The sequence below is a fragment of the Danio aesculapii genome, chromosome 2 (genome assembly GCF_903798145.1).
Source record: "Danio aesculapii chromosome 2, fDanAes4.1, whole genome shotgun sequence".
NCBI classification, from domain to species: domain Eukaryota; kingdom Metazoa; phylum Chordata; class Actinopteri; order Cypriniformes; family Danionidae; genus Danio; species Danio aesculapii.
This window is the reverse complement of record NC_079436.1, coordinates 50,258,562-50,281,720: the sequence shown is the minus strand read 5'-3', so window position 1 is coordinate 50,281,720 and position 23,159 is coordinate 50,258,562. Positions and strand designations below refer to the sequence as shown.

The window sequence follows — 23,159 nt, the reverse complement described above, 5'->3', positions numbered from 1 at the left end:
ATTTTTATAAAACTTAATACAGTAAGATATAATTAGTTGTGCTTTAGAGTGAATTATGAAGTATAAATTAAAATGTTTCGTGGAAATACTCCGTTAAAGCTAATATGGGCGACCGCCAAACGTAGGATCATAGGGGTCTGTACAGCACGAACGGTTAGTATGGAACATTACACAAAATATTAATATAAATTCAGACACAAAATATATCCACGAGCGTTACAATAAATTGAAAAACACGTCAATAAATAATAATAATAAAAAAACAAATTAAGAAATAATTAATAAAGTAACTTACAGTAATGAAAACACAATGGGACACACAGAATGTGTTAGCAATTTATGGAAACGTACGTCGTTAAGTTGACGTCATGACGCTGGTATATTGGCTGTGTCATTACCTGCTCGCCAGGTGTGTGTATTGGTCGAGTGATGGAGCCTGGAACTGAAGCGGCGGGCGTGCACGTGCGCGATGAACTGTCCGAGAAATGTCAGAAGTTGTTTCTGGAGTTTCTGGAAGAGTGAGTGTAGCTGGTTGCACTAATGAGGTGGATTTACGTGTTTTATAATCTGTCTGGTATTTATCAGGTTCCAGGATAAAAACGGCGACGCTTTATATCTGTCGGACGCGCAGGAGCTGATCCGACCGGAGAGAAACACGCTGACCGTGAGCTTCAGCAACATCGAGCACTACAACCAGCAGCTCGCCACCACCATCCAGGAGGAGTACTACAGGTTAACGACTGATGATTTAAAGGGATAGTTCACACTAAAATCAAAATTTACATTCTATTTACTCATCCTCAAGTTGTTCCCAAACCTTAACGAGGTTCTTTATTGTATTCAACACAAAAGAAGATATTTCAAAGACAGCCGAAAACCTGTAAACATTGACATTTATATTAGGAAAACAAATACTTTGGAAGTCAATGGCTACAGGTTTCCTGCTTCAAAATGTCTTTTTTTCTGCTCAACAGAAGAAAGTCTAGCAGGGTTGGAAACATATATTTACAATAATTTATATTTATACATATATACATACATATTTATACATATATCAAAACTAATTTATTTATATATATATATATATATATATATATATATATATATAGTTGTTTTATTTATTTATTTATTAAATTAAAGTTGAGTAAATGATGATGATTTTCATTTTTTTGGGTGAACTATCCATTTAAAAAGGAAAAAGATTTCAACAAATTTGTTCATTTTTAAGCGAGATGCTAATAGTTTAATCCTGTTCAATCATTTATTTATGCTTAGCTTAGCAGACCCTGAGATTGGCTTTAAAGGGGACTGAGGCAATAATTTATTGTTCAGTTCATGAGGTAATCACAAACATTTTAGGGGGGCTGAATTGAAATATAGGGGGCTAAGGTGAGTATACCGAGGGTATACGCAATTATTGATCCTCAGAAGTCGTAATACCCATACAGCTTGTGGAAAAAAGTAGGCAAATGCAGTATACATGTGTATAGTCCTGACTACACCACTGGCTGATAGTATGGAAAAATCGTATGAGTAGTACTACGTTTTGAGTGTTTTTGAAGCAGAGGTTTTTACAAAACTGTTTCATATAATTTCATACATTTGAAATTGTGTACAATAGTTGTGAAAGTTTGACATGTAAATTAAATATGTAATAACCTGTAAATTGATTAATTAGCGAAAAGGTACCTCCTCTGTTTCATAAGTGTATAATCTTGAATTCAAATTTGTACTGTCATCTTTCTTAATTATGTTTGTTCATTTTTTTTCAGGGTTTACCCGTTTCTCTGCAGAGCAGTTCGTCACTTTGCCAGAGACCATGGAAATATTCCACCTTCCAAAGAGTTTTATGTGGCTTTTTCGGAGTTTCCATCAAGGCAAAAGTAACCATTTCTGTGCTTAAAACTACTTGTCTAGACACTCTTTAAAGTGATAGTTCACCCAAATATGAAAATTGTCATTTATTTATTCAACACCTTGTTTTAAACATGTTTGAGTGAAACACAAATGAAGATAGTCTGAAGAATGTTGGAAAAATTACTGAAAGAATTGCTACCTGTTATAGGAGAACCTCTTCTTAATGTTATCAACTCTTCTTTATCTTTAGGCCATGTTCCAAATCCTTACAAGTTAGCTGTTATTAAACCTATTATTAAGAAACCAGAACTGGAACCCAGCAACATAGCTAATTATAGGCCTATTTCAAATCTTCCATTTATATCTAAAATACTAGAAAAAGTAGTTTCTGCTCAATTATGCTCCTTTCTGCAGACCAACAATGTTTTTGAAGTGTTTCAGTCAGGTTTCAGAGCCCATCACAGTACAGAAACTGCATTAGTGAAAATAACCAACGATTTACTCTTAGCTGATGACCAAGGGTGCATCTCGCTATTAGTTCTACTCGATCTTAGTGCGGCATTTGACACCATTGACCAATTACTGGAAAACTCCAGTAATTTCACTAAAAGCAAATTTTTTTGAGATATCAACTTCAAATTTGGAATATAATCTGCCAAATTTGGGCTGAAATACGTTTTGTAAAATACATTTTTATAGTATATTAATATACGTATAAATACAGTTATTGTTTTATCTTCATAAACTTAAAGGCCCGTAACACTTTTTTTTATAATCATTTTTAAAAAACTTTTGAAAACCTTTTTAAGCTTAAGTCTGTTCACCAAAGTGTTGAGGATTGACAATCATTTAAGATGAACGTGTCATTTTCATGTCTATGTTCAAGAAATGGGGGCATGAGTTAAGGGCTTAAACCCACTTATCATGTTTATTTCTTATCATGTAAATTCCTATGCGTTTAGATTGGCTAACTTCTCTGCATGTAAAATTAGTTGTTTTCTCTGTGCTATCCAGGATCCGCGAGCTCTCCACTGTCCGTATCGGCACTCTGTTGCGCATCAGCGGTCAGGTTGTCCGAACCCACCCCGTGCATCCAGAGCTGGTCAGTGGCACCTTCCTCTGCCTGGACTGTCAGTCGGTCATCAAAGATGTGGAGCAGCAGTTCAAATACACACAGCCCACCATCTGCAAGAACCCTGTGTGTGCAAACCGCCGCCGCTTCATGCTCGACACCAACAAGTCACGCTTTGTTGACTTCCAGAAGGTAAGGGTAAACTTGTGTTTCCTTTTACAGTTTGCAACCAGACTACAAAGAAAAATAGAATTGCTTTTGCCAAATATGTAAATCTAAAATGGGCCTTTTTTATACCATATCTTGTTTAAATTGGAATGATTTAGATTATTTCATAAGGCTCACAATTTTACATTTGGGTTAAAAGGGTAGTTCATTAATAAATGAACATTAACCCATCATTTAGATTAGATTAGATTCAACTTTATTGTCATTACACACGTACAAGTACAAGGCAACGAAATGCAGTTTAGGTCTAACCAGCAGTGCAATAGCAGCAAGTGCAGGATACAGGTATAATTTATAAAGTGCAGTTATAGAAAAACTATAGTAATATTTACAGATGGATGTACTATGAACATTATATACAGGTTGTATTAGCTATGAACAGATTTACAATAAATGAATATATGTACAGGATGCTATTAATAGCAGAAGTGTGCAGATAGATAAACATAATTACAAATGTCCATGTGCAGTGGGTATGTACAGTTCAAGTAAATGAATCGGTGCAATGAATATGTGCAAACTTTAAATGTGCAAATGTTAAATAGTGTAGTGATTGTGAGGAGTATAAGTTAGAGGAGTGTGGGGGTGTATTGGGGGGGGGGCAAAAGAGTCAGTGAGGGGCAGAGTTCAAAAGGGAGACAGCTCTGGGGAAAAAGCTGTTTCTCAGTCTGCTGGTTTTTGTCCGGGGGAGCCTGAAGCGTCTGCCGGAAGGCAGGAGAGAAAACAGTCTGTGAGCAGTCGGTGAGAGGTGTCCTTAAGAATACTGCGTGCTCGGCGCAGACAGTGTTTCTTTTGGATATCCTCTATGGCTGGCAGTGTAGTCCCTGTGATTGCTCTCACGTATGCAGTTTTTAACCTTTATAAGGTTCGTTTTTCTTTTTCTGTTGAACACAAAGTCAGGGTTTCCACATTGTCAAAGTTTAAAAATCGAAATTTTAGGCCTTAAAGTCTTAAATTGGCTGTTCTAGGTCTTATATTTTTGCACAAGTCTTATTTTTCCGAAGTCCATGTAACGTTACATCTAATGCTCATTTAATTCTTCTTGGTTGTTGCTTGGTTTCCGTATCGTATTCTTTATTTTACTAGTCCTAATGTAATTTGCGATATTATAACTACAAATGAGACCAAAATGCAATAGCCAATCAGCTTTCTGTTATTAAACTCAGTGCGTGCTGCGAATGTGACATCATCGCTGTGTTTGCGGAGGTTTACTTTGGTTGTGCTCGACATGATTTCGGCTGGAGGAGCTCACAAAATTTTTTGAGACTCAGGTGAACAGTTCGCGTGGCGCCGCGTTTGTTTTTAGTTGAATATGAAACATTCTGAAGAGACTTTGTCTGAAACGGGTATGACTGTACAGACATCTTTATGATCGTCCATGCGTGATCATAGGGAGAACCAGATGACCAATAATTCTTGGCTAGAAATTGCAACAGCCGTGGAAAAGAAGGATAGTGTTTGGAAAAGTTTGGAAAAACCCAAAGGAAAAGTTTGTTAAAACAAAAAAGAGGCCATGCAAAAGTGGAGACCCAGGTGGTTTTAATATTACAGAATTTGTTTTTCCACCATTCATAGGTTTTACACTGACGTATACATTACAATATTTAGTTTAAAACAATTTACATGTTACAAACTTTAAAAATTAAGTAACAAATTATGTCTTTGATAACTGGAAAAGAATGTATATGAGTCTATCAGTTTACAGTATACTGATGCCCAATTTCTAGGCTTTATTGGTGATAATGGTCAGGATGTTGGACTATTATTGCCTTTTTAGCTTATAAGTAGAGGACAGAAACTAGCCAGAGAGTAATGTGTGAATTGTTGAGTGAGCAAAAAACGTCAGTATTTTAGTAAATGTACTTTTTTTGTGTGTGTGTGTGTGTTTTTTTTTTTTGCTTTTAATCTTGCCATAATAAAAAAAATTTCTACAGTTTTTTATTTATTTTTTTTAAATAACTGTAGAGCAACTCATGTTCTGTTGCCATTTAATATTTAACTTTAATATGTAGAACTGTCCGAGATATGAACAAAAGCAAGTGATGCATGGTTTGATTTAAAAATTTTTGAATGGTTATAAAAATATTTTATAATCATTATAATATATTATAAAAATAATAAAAAAACAATGTTTAAAAATTTTCAATGATATTAATATGACCTAGTTTCCAGAAACTTTCTACTTCTGTTTGTTTGTCTGATTTTACTGTGTTTCTTTTGACCGCCCCCTGTCATTAAAAAGAATATCTCAATGGTGAACTCATCAAGTATAAAAGCCTCATCTGTTTCGTGAGGTGTGCAATGCTGCACCAGGCAAAAGTATAAATCAATTAAGATGTTTGTTTGTTTGTTTTCTGTAGTTCAGTGGTGCATCTAACCTGTCTTTAGTACTGTTCAATTTGAATACATTTATTTTATCACAAATTTTGTGATTTTTGCATTTTCTTTACACAAGTTGTGTGTTTTTGATATTGTGATATAGGTCTTAAATTTAATATTTAATGGTCATGAAAATGTTTTAAAAAGTCTTAAATTTGACATTATGAAATCTGCAGAAACCCTGAAAATATCATTTGAAGAATGCTGGCACCCATTGACCTCCATTGTATGAAAAAAGAATACTATGGAAGTCAATGCGTACCAGCAGTGTTTCATGTAATATTAAAGGGCACCTATGATGAACTTTTGTAAGCTGTTTGGACAGAATTGTGTGTATCTATAGTGTGTCCACTGTCATACTGAAGTGATAGAAACACTAGTCTTTTTTTTTCTCTCTTCTCAAGTTTCCTGATTTTAAAACAGTAGCCAAATCCCAGTGATTTAAAATGTTACAATATCTGTGATATTTATTATTTTGAAGTTTTATAAGTTTAAAACATTAAAAGTGAGCATGTTTGTAATAAAGACAGTAAAATCGCTATGTAATTCTTAACCGCTATAATCACCACAGCCACATGGTGTCAGTAAACGCGCATGTGTTTGTAAGTGAACTGCAAAAGGCATTTGTGTGTGACTCATTTCAGAAATACTTGAATTTAATCCACCACAAATACATGAAATAAACTTGCTTGGTAATTTTGTCTATACTACTGAGCTGTATTTCAGCTTCATCCGTGTTTCTCTATCACTGACGGCTGTTTATCTAAAGTAACGCATGATGAGAATCAGACACGCACGTGGAACAGTGGGTGGGGAGAAGCAGCTCATTTGCATTTAAAACCATAAGCTACAAAAACAACTACACTGTTCTCAGACATCAAAATTGGCATGTTCTGGAGGCTATAATAAATTATCTGAAGGGTGTTTTGAGCTGAAACTTTACAGAGACATTCTGGAGACACCAAAGGCTTATCTTACATCTTGCAAAAAGGGGTCAAATAGGTGCCTTTTAATGCTAAAGCAGACTTCTGCTTTACCAACACCAAAGGAAATTATATAAATTTACAAGGTCTGAAACATTTATCTCCTATAAAGTACATGTCAGATACTAAAGAGAATTTGATTGGTCAGAAGATTTGATGAGGTGACTGAAATTCATTGTTGGTCCATTTAGGCAAAAGTGTCAACCTGGAAGCTATAAATGTTTCTATATTCTAAATGCAAGTTTTTAATCATAGATACTGATCATTTTGATTTCATGGGGACTTTAACACCTGTTTATGCTCATATGTGCCTCCATTCATAGTTTTAAGTGCTCTGTCTTTTTCACCTGTAAATATATTTGTAGAAAAACTTAACTGTGTGAAATCATAATTTACAATGTATACTTTGCCAGCGCATTTATTTAGTTTTAGGGTAAACCTAATCCAAGTTAATGCCTTGGAAAAAAAAAAAGTTTGCTTTAGTAATCATCAATCATAGTCTGACCATTTCATCCACAATATTCTTAACCACACCCCTCTTACTGTTAGTTTGCTACTAGGGAATGATGTGCAAAAAGAAAGTCCTGTCCCCTACTCAATATTCAATTTCAGTCGTAAGTACATTAACATACTGAAATAAGTCTCCAAAACTTCCAGTTCACACAGATTGTAACTCTGTATCAGGTGCGCATCCAGGAGACGCAGGCAGAGCTGCCCAGAGGATCCATTCCCCGCAGTGTGGAGGTGATTCTGAGGGCAGAGGCTGTGGAAACCGCACAAGCAGGAGATCGCTGCGACTTCACCGGCACTCTGATTGTTGTTCCTGATGTGTCCGCATTGGCACTCGCTGGTACTAATGTTTTTCTATGAATACAGAAAGTCTAAAATGTATTCTTCTCTTTAATTTTTGAGAATATATAGGTATCTAATTTAAACCGTGTGTAGTGTTGAAATTGACTACCCTTTTGATATGTTTGTGGTGGTTTTTGCCCCTTTTTTTAGTCAAGTGCATTCTTAATTGTTTGTGTTTTTCTCTGCTTGAAAGAGGTAAAACGTTTAATTTTTAATGTTGATCTGTTGGCATGATTACATTTTTAGATAGGCCTGTGCAAGAAAGTTTCAGACTTTTATGTGGAGTTTTATGTAAAACAGCAGATTATAATGTGTGAGCATAAATGTGCTTTTGTTTACAATGTTTACTATGTTTTGAGGGCTAAGCTGTTTTTTATTTTCTCAAACATATCAAGGTAAGTGCACAAATGTCTCTCTCACCCACCCACACACACTCTATTCTCCATATAACCATCTAATTTTAAGCCAGAAACTAACCTTTTTTTTTTGCACTGCAAATGATGATCAAAAGTAAAAATTACAAATGTTACCTCTTCCCAACAGGGAAAACCTGCAACAATCAAGAATGCAAGATTATATGGCTTTGCAAGCAAAACATTTTATTATAATAGAACCCAATGGGGCAAAAACAGTCACTAACATAATGAGAGGGTTTCCCCAGAGAAGGGGTTTTTAAACTGTGGGTCGGGACCCACTAGTGGGTCGCACAGTGAGAAAAGGTGGGTCACACAAAGTCACTCAGCACAAAGTGACTTAAACCAATATGATAATGAGCAAACGACTTTTTAGAGACTTTTGTTTTTCAAATGAATCATTTAAGTTAAAACACATGAGCTGAAACAGTCTGAATCAGCATTCACTGAATGACTGAGTCCGATTCTTTAGTGTTGAACTTTCATGTGTTTACATCAGTAACGTACAAGATTCATGACAGCAGCTGCAAATCATTTCGTAAAATGGAAAAGTTGACAACAAAACATTCTGCATATGTCAGCGAAGGTCAATCATATTTTCTTATAATAAAAAAAATAAAATATAAAAAAAAAGGATTTTTGTCAACAAAAAATAACAGGTACAGCCAGCCTCCCACAAAATGCATGTCGAGCCTCATTTTTAGCTGCATTTTTAGCTGCTGCCGGCCTGCATGGGTATCGTTAAGGAAATGCTCGGTAAAGATAGCTAATGTTTCACTTTCTGATCATACTGTACAATGGCGTCCCGAGGAAATGTCTTCTTATATAAGCGATTTAAACAAGTGAAAAAATCCACAATAGTGCTGTATTTGCTGTACAACTTGACAAAAGCACAGATGTTGCAAAACGTGCACAGTTGCTGGCTTATTTCAGGTACATTGACTCCACTGACATCGTTGAGGATTTATTTTTTTTGTATTTTGCGAAGAACTGAAAGCTCAAACGACAGGAGCCGATAATTTTGACTGCTTGAATGGATACAATATGTAATGGCCAAGGGCTTCCTGTGGGAGTACGAAGTACTAACTCAGTACTCAGTTATTCCTCTTACAATTTTAGCATCTTAACACAATCGTTTCTCATAAGACCTTTTAGTATTGCAATTAACTGTAAAGTTCATTCTTATTAAGCAAATTAATAACTGCTCTGTAAAGTTTTTTTTTACTAATTTTTCCATATTAAAATATTATGGTGGGTCCTAAAATTGACTTCCTTGCCTACGTAGGTCCCGGAATGAAGAAGTTTGGGAACCCCTGCCCCAGAGTGTATTGAGTTTTTAAAACCATTTCAAAGCATCTTCCCAAAATATGTGTCAAAATAAGATTAGTCACCAAAAGGCACCTCATTTGCTGAAACACAGTGGAAGTTGTGGCCAAGTTAAGACTTCAAATCACCCCAGAGTGGCTGGAAAACATCCCCATTAACACACAAGGGTTAAATAAATGCATAATTGTGTCAATTAAAGTCATGTTTAAATTGTACTTCTCATGTTCTCAGGCACAAGGGCAGAAACCAGCAGCAGGGTGACTGGGAAGGAGGGTTTTGAAGCTGATGGTCTTCAGGGACTCAAAGCTTTGGGTGTCCGAGAGCTGTCCTACCGACTGGCCTTCCTGGCTAACTATGTGGCGCCAACCAACCCACGGGTGAGTTAATAATTTTAACATAAATTGTAGCAGGTAGTCATTGCTGTTTATTTGCTGTCAACTGTTTACAAAAAAAAATAACAACTAGGTCTGAAATATTTGGGTCCATCAATTACAATTTACTGTTACAAATTAAATTAAAAATCCTTAATCAAAAAGTTCAACCAAAACGTAACAAGATAACGAGGATTAAAAATATAACCCCTGGTGCCCCAAAATATAAACCAAAACACAAACCACTGAGAATTAACAAGAAAATATTATTTATTTACAGAAAATAAGAAGCAAAATAACATTAAGAGGGGTTAAGCCAAATAAATGACAATAAACCAAACTAACTAAATACGAGCAAGTTCCCTGAAAAATAAATAAGAAAAATAAAATACTGAAAACTTACCTCCCTACCAACAACTCAGGAGAAAACGAAAATAATAAACTGAAGGCACCAAACCTCCCTACCATGCTCCAAGCCAGACAGGGAGACAGAAAACCAGGTTTCTCAGGTTAGAATGTATAACTTCACATCAGCATCTCACAAAACACCACATAAGAGACTTCAGCAAAAATCACTCATTTTCATCCTTCAAATAACATCTCGACATAGAATAATGAGCGGGGAATCGAAAGAGCTGAATCAATGTTGTCTGAGGTTTTAAATACAGCCACCAACCGTCCAAGCGCCAATTACGATCCGCCATAATCCGCTGCACCGGTGAATAATTCAGACCGAGAGAGCGCAAGAGAGAAAGCGCACAAGAGAGAGATAGCAAAAGAAAGAGAGAGATAAAGAAAAACACCACACACTACAACAACTACTTGTAACATTACACTTCTAAATACTATTTTAATGCATTTTTTTAAAAATCAAGATGATTCAACAATTTTGAAACTAAAATTAGATTACATTTTAGTTTTAACTAATATAGTTTTGGAGGGACGGAATCATTAGCTATGTTTTCATCCAAGAATGCAAATTAAATTTATGCAAAACTGGAATATTGCATAAAAGATGTGCGGATAAAGCATCTCTTCCATCCAATGAGTGAAAGAGAACCAAATCGTCACCTCCTGATAAATTGGTGCCAAATATCAAAAAGAAAAATCAGAATGGACTTTTCTGGAGGTAATTAAGATGATGATGATGATGATGATGATGATGATGATGATGATGATGATGATGATGATGATGATAATAGTAATAATAATAATAGTAATAATAATAATTATACTGAAATGTTTTGGTCATTCGAAAATGTCATAACCATTTCAGATGTTTCGCATTGGTCAGTCTGCTCGTTTGTCCATTAATGCATCCCATCACACAAATTTTTATCATCACATGATCTCTCTTTTTTTTTTTTTCGTTCAGTAAAAGTGTTTCCATCATAGTTTATGCATTTTCTTATTGAATGAAAAGTTTATCCCACTCAGTCCCACTACATTTCAAAATGTATGTACATCTTGACATTTCCATCAAGCATTTTTTTAATACGCTCATCCAGAATGCGCATAAAAAAAGGTGAAAGGAAGCATAGCTGTTGACTAAAATGCTGTATTTGAATCAGCACTTCATTCGTGCATCTGGTCACTAACTGGTAAATATTTCTGCAGTGTGGACTTGCTTCATTATGATGAAAGTTAGCTGAAGTAGCAATATGTGAAGTGTGGGTTTGCTTTACCAAGACGATTAACTGAGAAAATGACACTGTGAAAAGCATTTCAGTTGCATAAATTTAACTCCCCGGACCTTATTTTCAGTTTAGGTTTTTTTTAAAAAATATTATGTTAAAAATCACTTTGGTTGATTCCTACAGTTCTACACATTTATTCTTACATTTTTTTTACATGCCATCATATTTAGTGCTTTTGTTTTATTTATTTAAACCTTTTCAGTTGTATCACTTTAATCTGTAGCTTTTATTTGTATTTTTTTGTTTTTCTCCCTGTTCTGTTAGTTTGGAGGAAAGGAGCTTCGTCAGGAGGATCAGACAGCCGAGAGTGTGAAGAACCAGATGACCGTGCAGGAATGGGAGAAAGTCTTCGAGATGAGCCAAGATAAGAATCTCTATCACAACCTCTGCACAAGTCTCTTCCCCACCATTCACGGTGCTCAGAACTCATTTCTTACATTTATTATTGAATAGTGTATATGTAGTAAACAAGTAAACATGGTTATTAATATTAGTCTATAGAGTTTATTTAGCTTCTGCTGCCTTTTTTCAGCACTGAACTGACATCTGTATGACCATTTACTAAGCGGTAATGATTTCTGTCTGTTTTCCAGGCAATGATGAAATTAAACGTGGCATTTTGCTCATGTTATTTGGTGGTGTTGCTAAAACAACCATGGAGGGGACGTCTTTACGTGGAGACATCAACGTGTGTATAGTTGGAGACCCCAGTACATCTAAGAGCCAGTTTCTCAAGTAAATATGATTTCACTTTCACTGAGTTTAAATATTGCATAGGAAACCTAATGGCTGTATTGGATGTATGTATGTGTTTTTTTGCTCAGGCATGTGGAGGATTTTGCTCCCAGGGCGGTGTACACCAGTGGTAAAGCCAGCAGTGCCGCAGGTCTGACCGCTGCTGTGGTCAAAGATGAAGAGTCGCATGAGTTTGTCATTGAAGCAGGAGCACTTATGTTAGCAGATAATGTATGTTTTCAAGTTCATAGTTTTTTTCCATTCACGCTTTTGGAATATTGCATTTAAATATAAGGCCATGTCCACTATGTGTTTTCATACATTTTAAAGAAAAAATTCTCTCCGTTTTGGCCTTGCATGCACAATAAGATGGCATTTTTAGGGAAAATAAAAATCTTTTTGAAAATTGTTCAAAGTTTTCGTGTTGCAGTTTAGTCATGTGACCATTTCAGCTAACACAGTGGACAACATTGTAAAGCAGATGTTTTGAATGCTGTCCATTTTGACAGCTTTATTAAAGATTAATGTCAGTTTGTACAGTTGAAGTCAGAATTATTAGCCCCCCTTTGGCTTTTTTTCTTTTTTAAATATTTCCCAAATTATGTTTAACAGAGCAAGGAGCAGTCTTTTTTATTTCGGCTAGAATAAAAGAGGTGTTTTAAAAAGAAAAAAAAACATTTTTAGGTCAAAATGATTAGCCCTTTAAGCTTTATTTTTTTCAATAGTCTACAGAACAAACCATCGTTATACAATAACTTGCCTAATTACCCTAACCTGCCTAGTTAACCTAGTTAAAATATTGTTTACTGTCATCATGGCAAAGATAAAATAAATCAGTTATTAGAAATGAGTTATTCAAATTATTATGATTTAGAAATGTGTTGAAGAAATCTTCTCTGTTAAACAGACATTGGGGAAAAAAATAAACATGGGGGTTAATAATTCAGGGGGTTTAATAATTCTGACTTCAACTGTACATGCTCCATATTGCCTGTCTTTTAAAGGACTGTGAATATTTACTGGGAGCTGTTGTTCAGCGGGGGACAGTTGCAACATTTTGCCATGGCATTTCTAAGAGATGGAAAGTAAATAAACCGCAGGCGGATATTACGCAGTTAAATCGTCTCAAGTCTGTGCATGAGCAGTACATAAACTAAATGGATGACGGAGAGAATTGAAAACAATAGTGTGGACATGGAGCATTTTTTGATAAATGCTGTTTCCAAATGTATCCGGATTAGTGTAGACGTAGCCTAAAGTTTAAAAATTGATTAGGAAAAGCATTTTGCGTGATAAGAAAAAAAATATTATGATGGAAACACATTTGCTAAATAAATTCCAGCATGCACATCAAAAAACGTCACATGATTTTTCTTTTTAATGTGATAACAAAAATGGGCACAATGGGACCGGATTCATGGACAAACCAGCGGACGGGCCACAAAGCATCTGAAATGTGGTCTTGGTCATTCTAAAATCCTTCAGCCAAAGTCTATCATCCCAGTGGTTCATTATTATTATTATTATTATTATTATTATTATTATTATTATTATTATTATTATTATTACCTCCAGAACTGTCTGCTGTCCTAAAGAGTGTCTTCTAAAAGTCACCGCACATTCATTGCATTTCGTCTTCTGAGGCGCAAGTGATTATATAAGAAAAAAGCCCACAGTGGATTCTTCTACTGTAGCAAAATCCATTTTATTTTTATTTAGTGCCTGTCTTTTTTTCCTCTTTGACTTTAGATGGAAAGTATACAATATTTGCAAATGTTTTATATGATATTCCAACGTGTGCATAAGTCTAATTCGCATCTTAGGGTGCGAACATAACCTATATGCATTGTTAATATTAACATTCTTGTTGCTATGCGTATACTTACGTTTTTGTTTTGTTTTTTCCCACCAACAAATTAGGGGGTTTGTTGTATTGATGAATTTGATAAGATGGATCTTAAGGACCAGGTGGCCATTCACGAAGCAATGGAGCAGCAGACCATTTCCATCACGAAGGCAGGAGTTAAGGTGTGTGTGTGTTTGTGCCCTCCCTGTTGAGCATGTGTTTTGTCTGAAAGCATCATCTGCTTGCTCTGTAATCCACTTTGTCTAAATCGTTCTGTTTAAGGCCACTCTGAATGCCCGCACCTCCATCTTAGCTGCTGCCAACCCTATAGATGGCAGATACAACCGTGCCAAGTCTCTGAAACAGAACGTCAACATGTCTGCACCCATCATGTCCAGATTTGATCTCTTCTTCATTCTGGTGGACGAATGCAATGAGGTCAGACAGCATCTTAATGCTTGAATTAGACAATTAACAGTAATGTTCAAGTTTGGGGTTAGTGTTGTTTTTTTATGTAATTAATATTTTCTTCAATTAAGGGACTTAATTGAAATATCTAGACATTTTATCAGTATCTGTGTTTTTTTCTGCATAATGCTTATTTATAAAAAAACGTATGTTTGTAAATTATGTATTAAATATTTATTACTTGCCATGGATATTGTGAATGCTGCTGATATGCCATTGATATAAATAAATCACTTTATGAAAGCTTCTGAATAGATTTCAAATGAATTTATTTTTAGTTTTTTAAACTTACTGTTCATCAATTAATCTTAAAGTGCAGTTCTTGAGCATTAGCCACCATATTAGAATTTCAAAAAAATAAAATACTGGAGGAATGATGCTGAAACATCAGCTTTTTATAGCAGAAATAAATTGCAAGATATAATATTTCTTTATATATATATATATATATATATATATATATATATATATATATATATATATATATATATATATATATATATATATATATATATATATATATATATATATATATATATATATATATTAATTTAGATTTTTTTATTTATATCATTTTATTTTCATTTATATATTTAAATTTTTTTTTTATTTATTTATTTAAATTATTTTATGTATATATAAAAATATATTTATTTGTATTTATTTATTTTTTTTAAATATATTTGTTTTGTTGTTGATTTTTATTTTTCATTTGTATTTATATTCATTTTTTTGTTATTTAAAATTTTTGTTTATATTTTTATTCATATTTATTTTTTTTGTTTATATATTTTTTTATTTGTTTTATTTTAATTTTTTAAATTATATTTTTATTTTAAATTGTTTATTTTAATTTATTTGTATTTCACCTTTTTTTTATTTGTATTTGACATTTTTACAGTTTTGACTGTGTTTGTATACTAATAAATTAACCCCATTTTATTAACCCTAAAAAAGTACATGTCAAAGTTCTTTTAAAAAAAATTAACCAATACTTTGTTTTTCTACCAGGTAACAGACTACGCCATCGCCCGGCGTATTGTAGATCTTCATGCCAGGAACGTTGAGTCCGTAGAAAGAGTTTACAGTACTGATGAAATCCAGCGATATATCTTGTTCGCCCGTCAGTTTCAGCCAAAGGCAAGATGCATTCATTATACAGTGGGTACGGAAAGTATTCAGACCCCCTTACGTTTTTCACTCTTGGTTATATTGCAACCATTTGCTAAAATCCTTTCCCCAAGTCCAGGTGTAAAACACTTGTTGCATCTTTCTCAAAAAGACTCATGGCTGTATTAGATCAAAAAAGTGCTTCTACTAAATACTGAGCGAAGGGTCTGAATACTTAGGACCATTTCAGTTTTTCTTTTTTATAAATCAGCTAAAATGTCAACAACTCTGTGTTTTTTCTGTCAATATGGGGTGGTGTGTGTACATCGAGGAAAAAAACTATTTAAGTAAATGGCTGAAATATACCAAAGAGAAAATTTAAGGGAGTCTGAATACTTTTCATACCCATTGTATTGAGTTTGATTTAAAATTAGACAGTCCGGGTAATGTCTTGCAGATTTTAGTATGACTTGAAAATCATTTTTGGTGTAGCTGTGCTTTTTAATAGTTTTTAAGATGATTGTCCTCATATACATGTGTTTGTAGATAACCGTGGAAGCTCAGGAGTTTGTGGTGGACCAGTACAAGCGTCTGCGGCAGCGGGATGGAGGAGGAACCACTAAATCAGCCTGGCGGATCACTGTGAGGCAGCTGGAGAGTATGCTGCGTCTGTCTGAGGGCATGGCCAGACTCTACTGCTCAGATGAGGTCTGCCAGTGCTCAAAAAAACTGCTTCAAAACATTACTGTTTACTTCAAAGTTGGAAACGTTCTTTATCTCTTTGAAATAGGTTCAACCCAAACATGTGAAAGAGGCATTTAGGCTCCTGAATAAGTCCATCATTCGTGTTGACTCACCTGATATCAATTTTGACCAGGAACATGATGAGGACAATATAAATGGTGAGATGCAGTTTCTGTTTATCATTCTGTTTTGTGAAATTAAATTAGACTGTCAAAAATCTTAATGTCATGCTTGAGTTGGTAGATTTATAAGGTATGTGATTTATTTTTTTTTTTATTGATTTGTTTTTGTTTTTTCTGTATAAACACAATTTCCTTTTTTGTCCTTTTTTTCCCTCTTTCCTTCATCTTTTTTCTTTATTTCTTCTTTTTTTCTTTTCTTTTCTCCCCTTCTCCTCCACCTTTTCCTTTTCCTTTCATTTTTTTCTTGTTTTTTTTTTTTCTTTGTCTTTTTTCCTCCTCTCCTTCTACTTATTAGGAGAGGGGGGTTGTTGTTTTCATTGAGGGTCATCATTTAGTGGACTTCAGACATAAAGGGTCTACTAAATAGCTGTAAAATCCTGCACTTTCAGATTTATTTTGTATATTATGTCTCATTCAGACTAGCAACGACTTTGTAGCTTCCTGTCTCTCTGGGTGGCGACCATAGACTGTACAATATATGGACGTAGCATCCGTAACGTCACCCGTAGGTTACTGAAGAGCGCAAAAGAAGCTACAACTAGGCGCGGCCAACCGTCGCCATTTTGTTCGCGCGTCATCGCACCCACGGCGGGATACTAAACAAGGGCAAAGAGGCAGAGAGTGAGCGGAGCTACAGACACCTGCTGGCACTTTGCTTAGACCTGGCAGACAGACTTTACTTTGGGAGAAACGCTTGATAATTTATTACCTATGATGTTTTTCTACAGGAGAAAAACGTGAATGACTTCCAAACACTTCTAATATATTCTGTGTTAGTAAATGCAAGACTATTAATGAAATCCAGCATAACACTGTATGACAAGGCTTCAGATGACTGTTCTAGAGCCTACAGCTAATCAATCTGTCACATTCTGGACTGCTTTACAGCCCTAAAGAACATTATAAATTATAAATGATCTTAAATAAAACACACACATTTATAGAGATGGTGTATAAGTATATAACATTACTCACATGGGAAACGAGGCCACATGAATGGTTTGTGAGCACAATTAAGTGCACACAGCATCCCATATCATCTGATAATTGTAAGAAATAAGTCCAAAAGACAGCTGACTGTGTAAAGCCACATAAAACAACACAAAAATACGATGAATATGCCGAGATTAGTGGCTAATCTGCCGGATTCAGCTGAGGTGAAGTGACGGCGACCAGCGAGACCTAGCTGTCACTCAAGTGGCCACGCCCTTAATTATGCAAACTTAATATAACCTAATATAAAGGAAATGGATGAGTTATAAAAAAATTCACCCCCCTCACAGTTGTCATGGAGGGTAATATTAGCTATATGAACCAAAATCGTTCTTTGTACCAGGCTGTAAACACCTTTTTTTCTGTTGTAAAGTTGGCCATTCTAACAGTGGGCTCAATTGCAATTTGCTCCATATGGAGCCAGGACTAGTGGAATTTTGATGAATTGCAGTTTCAGTTACTTCCGTATTGGCCTCCTGAGGGAGAGCGGGAGGTTGCCGCTTGGTGGCAACCTGCTGCAAACGCAGGTCTGTGTAGATATAATTAGTACAAATACAACCGGCCTCTGAGCAAGCTGAGAGAGGATCACGTGAGCTCTACTGGTGCTCGTATTGGCTGTCGCTCAATCACTCTTCATTTTCAGCTTTGTCGCGTCGCTCAACACCTGGTCGCCACCGGTCGCTGCTGCTCACATAGACGGAGGATACCGGAGGTCGCTCGCTCTCCGTTGAAATGAACGGTCGCTTGTCGCTTTGCCGCTGAGTTGCTTGTAGTGTGAATAAGGCTTGAATGCTGACAAGATCACTGGATGTGTTAGAGGCGCTATCTAGCGGTGCTATATTGAGCTGTTTGCCATACAGGATTTTTTTTTTCCGTAATCTGCTTAAAGGTGCCATATACTGCATTGAATTCAATAAGTTAAATTGTTTTCTGATAACTACATAGTACGTATAAAGAATTAACAGTGTACTTCAGTAATTAAAATTGTCCAAAAAAAATTGACCAATAGAGTAGATGCCCTGTTAAATATTTTTAGCTTGAGTGGTGGAGAGCTTTTTTTAAGCCTGGAGTGAGCTATCTAATTTAAACCACTAGACAGAGTAACTTAAAATATAGGCTCAATTATAATTAAACTCAACAGAAGTGATGGACTTGGATGTATTGTGCTGTATTTTAAAGCCATCATGTAAATGTCAACAAAGCCAAAAAATGATATCAACCTCTGCATAAACAGATGATCTTTAATAAAGTGTATTACTATTCTTTCACTCCAGAGAAATGCCAATAGGAGCTGTAGAGCAATAAGAGCTGAGTGGTAAGACACGATGGGTAAACATGCATTAAACGCAATACTCTGAAGTCTATATGTGTTTGTTACTTCAAATTACAAACATATCCATTAAATTTTCTCTTTAAACATGATAGATTATCAAAAGATACAAATACCACCTTTTCATTGTGGTGCTCAATAAATTTATAATCTGTATATCCAGCATTTTGCATTCTGACGAGCTTTAAATCAATGGCTAGTCATTGCTTTTAGTAAGTAACGCATAAAACAAACTGCTGCAGCTGGCTATGACTTTCTCACATTTTCAAAATAATGTCTCACAGACATGGTAAGGTTAATATAATCTTAGAAGTAAGGGAGAAAATGTATCATTTATTATGATCTCAAAACGCAGCCTGGTGTTGCATAATAATGATACCATGTGCCATGTGTGTGTTCTCCTGATGACATGGCTGCTCATCAGGTCCGGATGATGTAGAACGTGACCTAAAGTACATGCGAATCTTAAGGCCGTGCCCAGTAAGTAACGCAACAGCTTTGTGTTCTGATTGTGTTTTTCACTGGGGATTTATATGAGAATGACGAAACTGGCGTTTGGCTCATGGTATTGCCATTTCCATATACAGAACTCTCATTTTCTGACAGCCTAGGCATACACATAAGGCCACCTTTAAAACTCTGTAAATGCTATTTGATTAAAAGACACTAAATGGCAATCAAGTGAGCTTCACAAGCAGAGATCAAATCTGATTTTAATTTAAAGACTTTTTTTCCACAGATCAGAACGAGCTGTTTGGTAAAGAGACTGAAGGTCAGAATGGAGGTGATGTGAATGGTCATGCAGTGGAGGACATGGAGACTGATCAGACTGAAAAACAAGAGAAACCAGCCGCAGCCAAACCTGCACTTAGGATGTCTTTCGCAGAATACAAGAGAATTTCCAACCTGCTGGTGCTGCACATGCAGAAGCTGGAGCAGTGTGAGTCTCAAAATATATCTCAGACTGTTTGCTGTTGGTTTTTCACCATTTTCTTTTTAATCCGTTTACATTTTTTTATTTATTTTTTTATGCCTTTTGAATATGTTGGGGGTTTGGACTTGTTTACATTAGGCCAGTTACCCGTATGCACATTCAAACTGGTGATACTTTGTGTGTAAAAAAAACAACATGGATTGCATTCATGATTCTAGCTGCTATTTGCTTTTTAAACCATGGGGGAAATGTGTCGAACTTTCTGAATCTAATAGGGAAGCACTTGATAAGCAGGAAAGGGTGCAATATTTTGACAAAATGTACGCTTGAGAAGTATTAATTATTATATTGCCTAATATTTTACTTGCTTGACCGGAAATAAAAACAAACGTGAACCCTGTCAAGATTCCTGCCCTGAAAATCCTGCTTCAGTTTGGCCGACCACAAACATCTTTTGATCCTCAGACCATTTTATTTTCCCTGTTTCTGCTTGATTTGTTATAACAATTAGCAAGCTATAAGTGTGTTTATAGTACAATCCAAATCAGTTATTGATCGATTTCAGCTGTAAAAATCAGTAAATATGTGAGCTTCATTCAGGTCAATGGCATTGTTTACATTGTGAATTCATCATCATCATCAGGGGCGTAGCAACCGGGGGGGACGGGGGGGGATCCGTCCCCCTCACTTTTAGAGACAGACCATTTAGAAACAGGTGATTAATAATTATATGAACATATGATCTCATACAGCCGTCCCCCACACTTTTAAAATGTCCGCTACGCCCCTGATCATCATTATTATCATCATCAATCAGACATATTGATGTCATGAAAACATTATTTTAAAAATTAATATTTTCATTTTAGGCACCAGGTCGATGATCATGTAAAAAATATAAAAAGCATAAATCAATGGTTGAAAAAAAAAACCCCAGCTTGACTGACGTTTTCTTATCTGTTATATGCTTTATCTCGATGTATGACTTGGATTTTATTTGTGTGTTTTTAGCGGATGAGGAGTCGTCTCTGAAGAAGAGTGAACTCATTAACTGGTACTTGAAGGAGATGGAGAGTGAAATTGATTCAGAAGCTGAACTCGTGGCTAAGAAGAACCTCATCGAGAGAGTGCTGTACAGACTCGTCAATTTTGTTAGTATGCATTTATCACTCTGCAACACTGTGATGCTGGACTACAAAACCAGTCTTAGGTTTCTTATGCAAAAACTAATTTTTGTAAATTTCCTCCTGTAAAAACCTAAAAAAAAAAAAATCTTTGATTTTACTAACACTTAATTTAGACGACTTTTTATAGGCTTTTTTTTTATATTTAGATTTTTAAACAATCAGATTGCATATTTTCAGTATAGCTGTACTGTATCTCAGGCAAAAATTAGCCTATCATAATAAGCCATGCATTAATGTAAAGCTTTATTATTATTTTTTATTCAGGGACTATATAAATCTCAATAAGACTATTATTGTGGTCCAGGGTCACATTTTAGATTGGCTTGAAAAACATGTGTACATGTACACTGTTCATTTTTTTATTGCTTTTAGACTTTGAAGGACATTTTTTTAAAGTGAATCTTTCAAAAATAGCAGAACTTTTATCAACTGTAAACCTTAAACTGTTTTAGATTTTTATATTCTGTATAATTTGATTATTATTATTATTATTATTATTATTATTATTATTATTATTATTATAGAAAAGCTATATCTCTCTCTCTCTGTCTGTCTGTCTCTCTCTCTCACTCTCTCTGTCTCTCTCTCTCTCTGTCTGTGTCTAAATACCATTGTTTCTTAATTTTAGGATCATATCATCATAGAGCTGACTAAAACCGGGCTGAAAAAGGTCAGTGAGGATGGAGAAGAGCCCGTCACGGAGGATGACCCGTTTCTGGTGGTGAATCCCAATTATATACTGGAAGACTAATCCAAGCTGGGTTTACCAAACTTGATGATTTTTACCTACTGGTTTGATGCTACTATAATATTAAGTCATGATTGATGTAATATGCAAACAAATTATTAAGTGAGAAATAAATGTTTCTGTTTTGCATCCTTTTGCCATGTGTTTGTTTGAACACTAGGTGGCGGCATGTTTCAGTGCACCTCAATATCTTTAGCAGTCAGTGCCTTTTAAGCCATCATCTACCCTAACGTGAAAACTGATGTATAATTCAATGTAAAAAAGAAGTGAAGTATTAGATGGAAGTCTTATTTAAATAAATGTATTATCTGAGTTATCTGAAAGTTTTCATTTGGTAATTTTATGAAAGGCTTTTTTTTTTTTGGACATTGACATGTCAATTGTATTCAACTTATGCCTATATTATTTAAACATTATGTATAGAAGCTACTTGGCATAATGAAAATATGATCTATTATAAACTAGATTTAGTTTCTGGCCCTTATTGCCACCAGCTGGCTTGAAGATATTTTAAAAATTATAAAAATTTGAATTATATTAATAGTCTAAATTCAACTTTGTGTAAATTGACCTTTACTTAAATGGGCATAGACTTTACCACATGGAAAGGTAGAATATTAACTTGTAGTAGTAAATATTGCTGTATTTACATGGATCATATTATGGTAAAGTTCTTGAATTACACCTCATAAATACTTTAGTTAATCTGTTGTGGTAATTATGTAGTCGCATAATAGTAAAATAAACGATAGTAATACAACACAGTGATATAAGCAGGGGTATTTTTTTACTACTGCACACAGTTTACTGTGGTAAAAGCTAATACAATATTACAGTAGTCTATTTATTTAAACATGTTCACCAAAGTTTTTACACTATGCGGTCATTGTGAACATATTACGATAAGTTTTACTTTAGCATATGGTTCAAAAACACTAGTATTTTCTGTAAATTATAGTATTTTTTTCACGTGGACTTAAATATACCATGCGTTTTCAAATTAGACATACAAAAATGATGAAATGATTGAATTGAATAGTCCTTAAATGCCTTCAAGTCAATGTTTTTTCTCTCACTCGCTTTTATTGTAATAATAACAACGTATATTTGTAAAATGCAAGTGTTGGCAGATAGACATTAACATTACAATGTTGATTTTACTGTACAGGTTCACTTGAGCAGTGGGTCGCGTATGTGCGCGTGCGTGCGTAATAAATGCGCGCGCCTGCCAGAGCGACTATAAAACGGCAGCGCGCGAGTGATGTGTCTGTTCAGTCAAGAGTTTATTCCGCTTTTTGTCATTTTTAGGATGATTTGACTTCGTTTCAAATATCTTCTCAAGGTCAGTTAAAGTTGTCGTCGGCTGTATGTGGATTTTGGTGATTTTTAATCTATGTTCAGTCACTGTCAGCAAGTCTAATTGTCGGTTTATATTTTCTCTGAGGTGATTTTTGTAACGGCTTCTGTTGCGTCTTTGTTTACACGCTTTAGCTTCTCCTTATTCTGTTCTTATCTTTCTCACACGTTTAAAGCTGTTTTCGAGGACAAGAAAAGGCTTGTTTTCAGCGCCTGTCGGTTGTAAGATATTTGGAGAAGATGATTCCACCTGGAGACTGTCTGTATGCTGGGAGAAAGAGGAGAAAACCTGTGCAGAAACAGTTAAGTAGTTTATTGACATATCTTTGTTTCTAGCAGTACAAATGA

General features: G+C 35.0%; 2 protein-coding genes across 2 annotated transcripts in view; both read left to right on the top strand.

Moving 5' to 3' along the window:
- Positions 1-426: 426 nt before the first annotated feature.
- mcm6l (MCM6 minichromosome maintenance deficient 6, like) lies at positions 427-21,674 on the top strand. Its single transcript, XM_056468201.1, has 17 exons — positions 427-518; positions 586-732; positions 1,773-1,883; positions 2,872-3,121; positions 7,204-7,369; positions 9,342-9,487; positions 11,443-11,593; positions 11,772-11,913; positions 12,003-12,144; positions 13,834-13,941; positions 14,042-14,197; positions 15,239-15,367; positions 15,884-16,045; positions 16,128-16,239; positions 19,326-19,526; positions 20,532-20,671; positions 21,336-21,674. The coding sequence occupies exons 1-17, from the start codon at positions 430-432 to the stop codon at positions 21,456-21,458; spliced, it is 2,475 nt and encodes an 824-aa protein (XP_056324176.1). The 5' UTR covers positions 427-429; the 3' UTR covers positions 21,459-21,674.
- A 1,061-nt stretch (positions 21,675-22,735) lies between these two features.
- ahrrb (aryl-hydrocarbon receptor repressor b) overlaps positions 22,736-23,159 on the top strand; it is a 47,515-nt gene continuing 47,091 nt past the window's right edge. The window contains exons 1-2 of the mRNA XM_056468190.1: positions 22,736-22,797; positions 22,988-23,113. Of these exons, the coding sequence (XP_056324165.1) occupies positions 23,052-23,113 (62 nt within the window). The 5' untranslated portion in view covers positions 22,736-22,797; positions 22,988-23,051. The remainder of the gene's footprint in view (positions 22,798-22,987; positions 23,114-23,159) is intronic.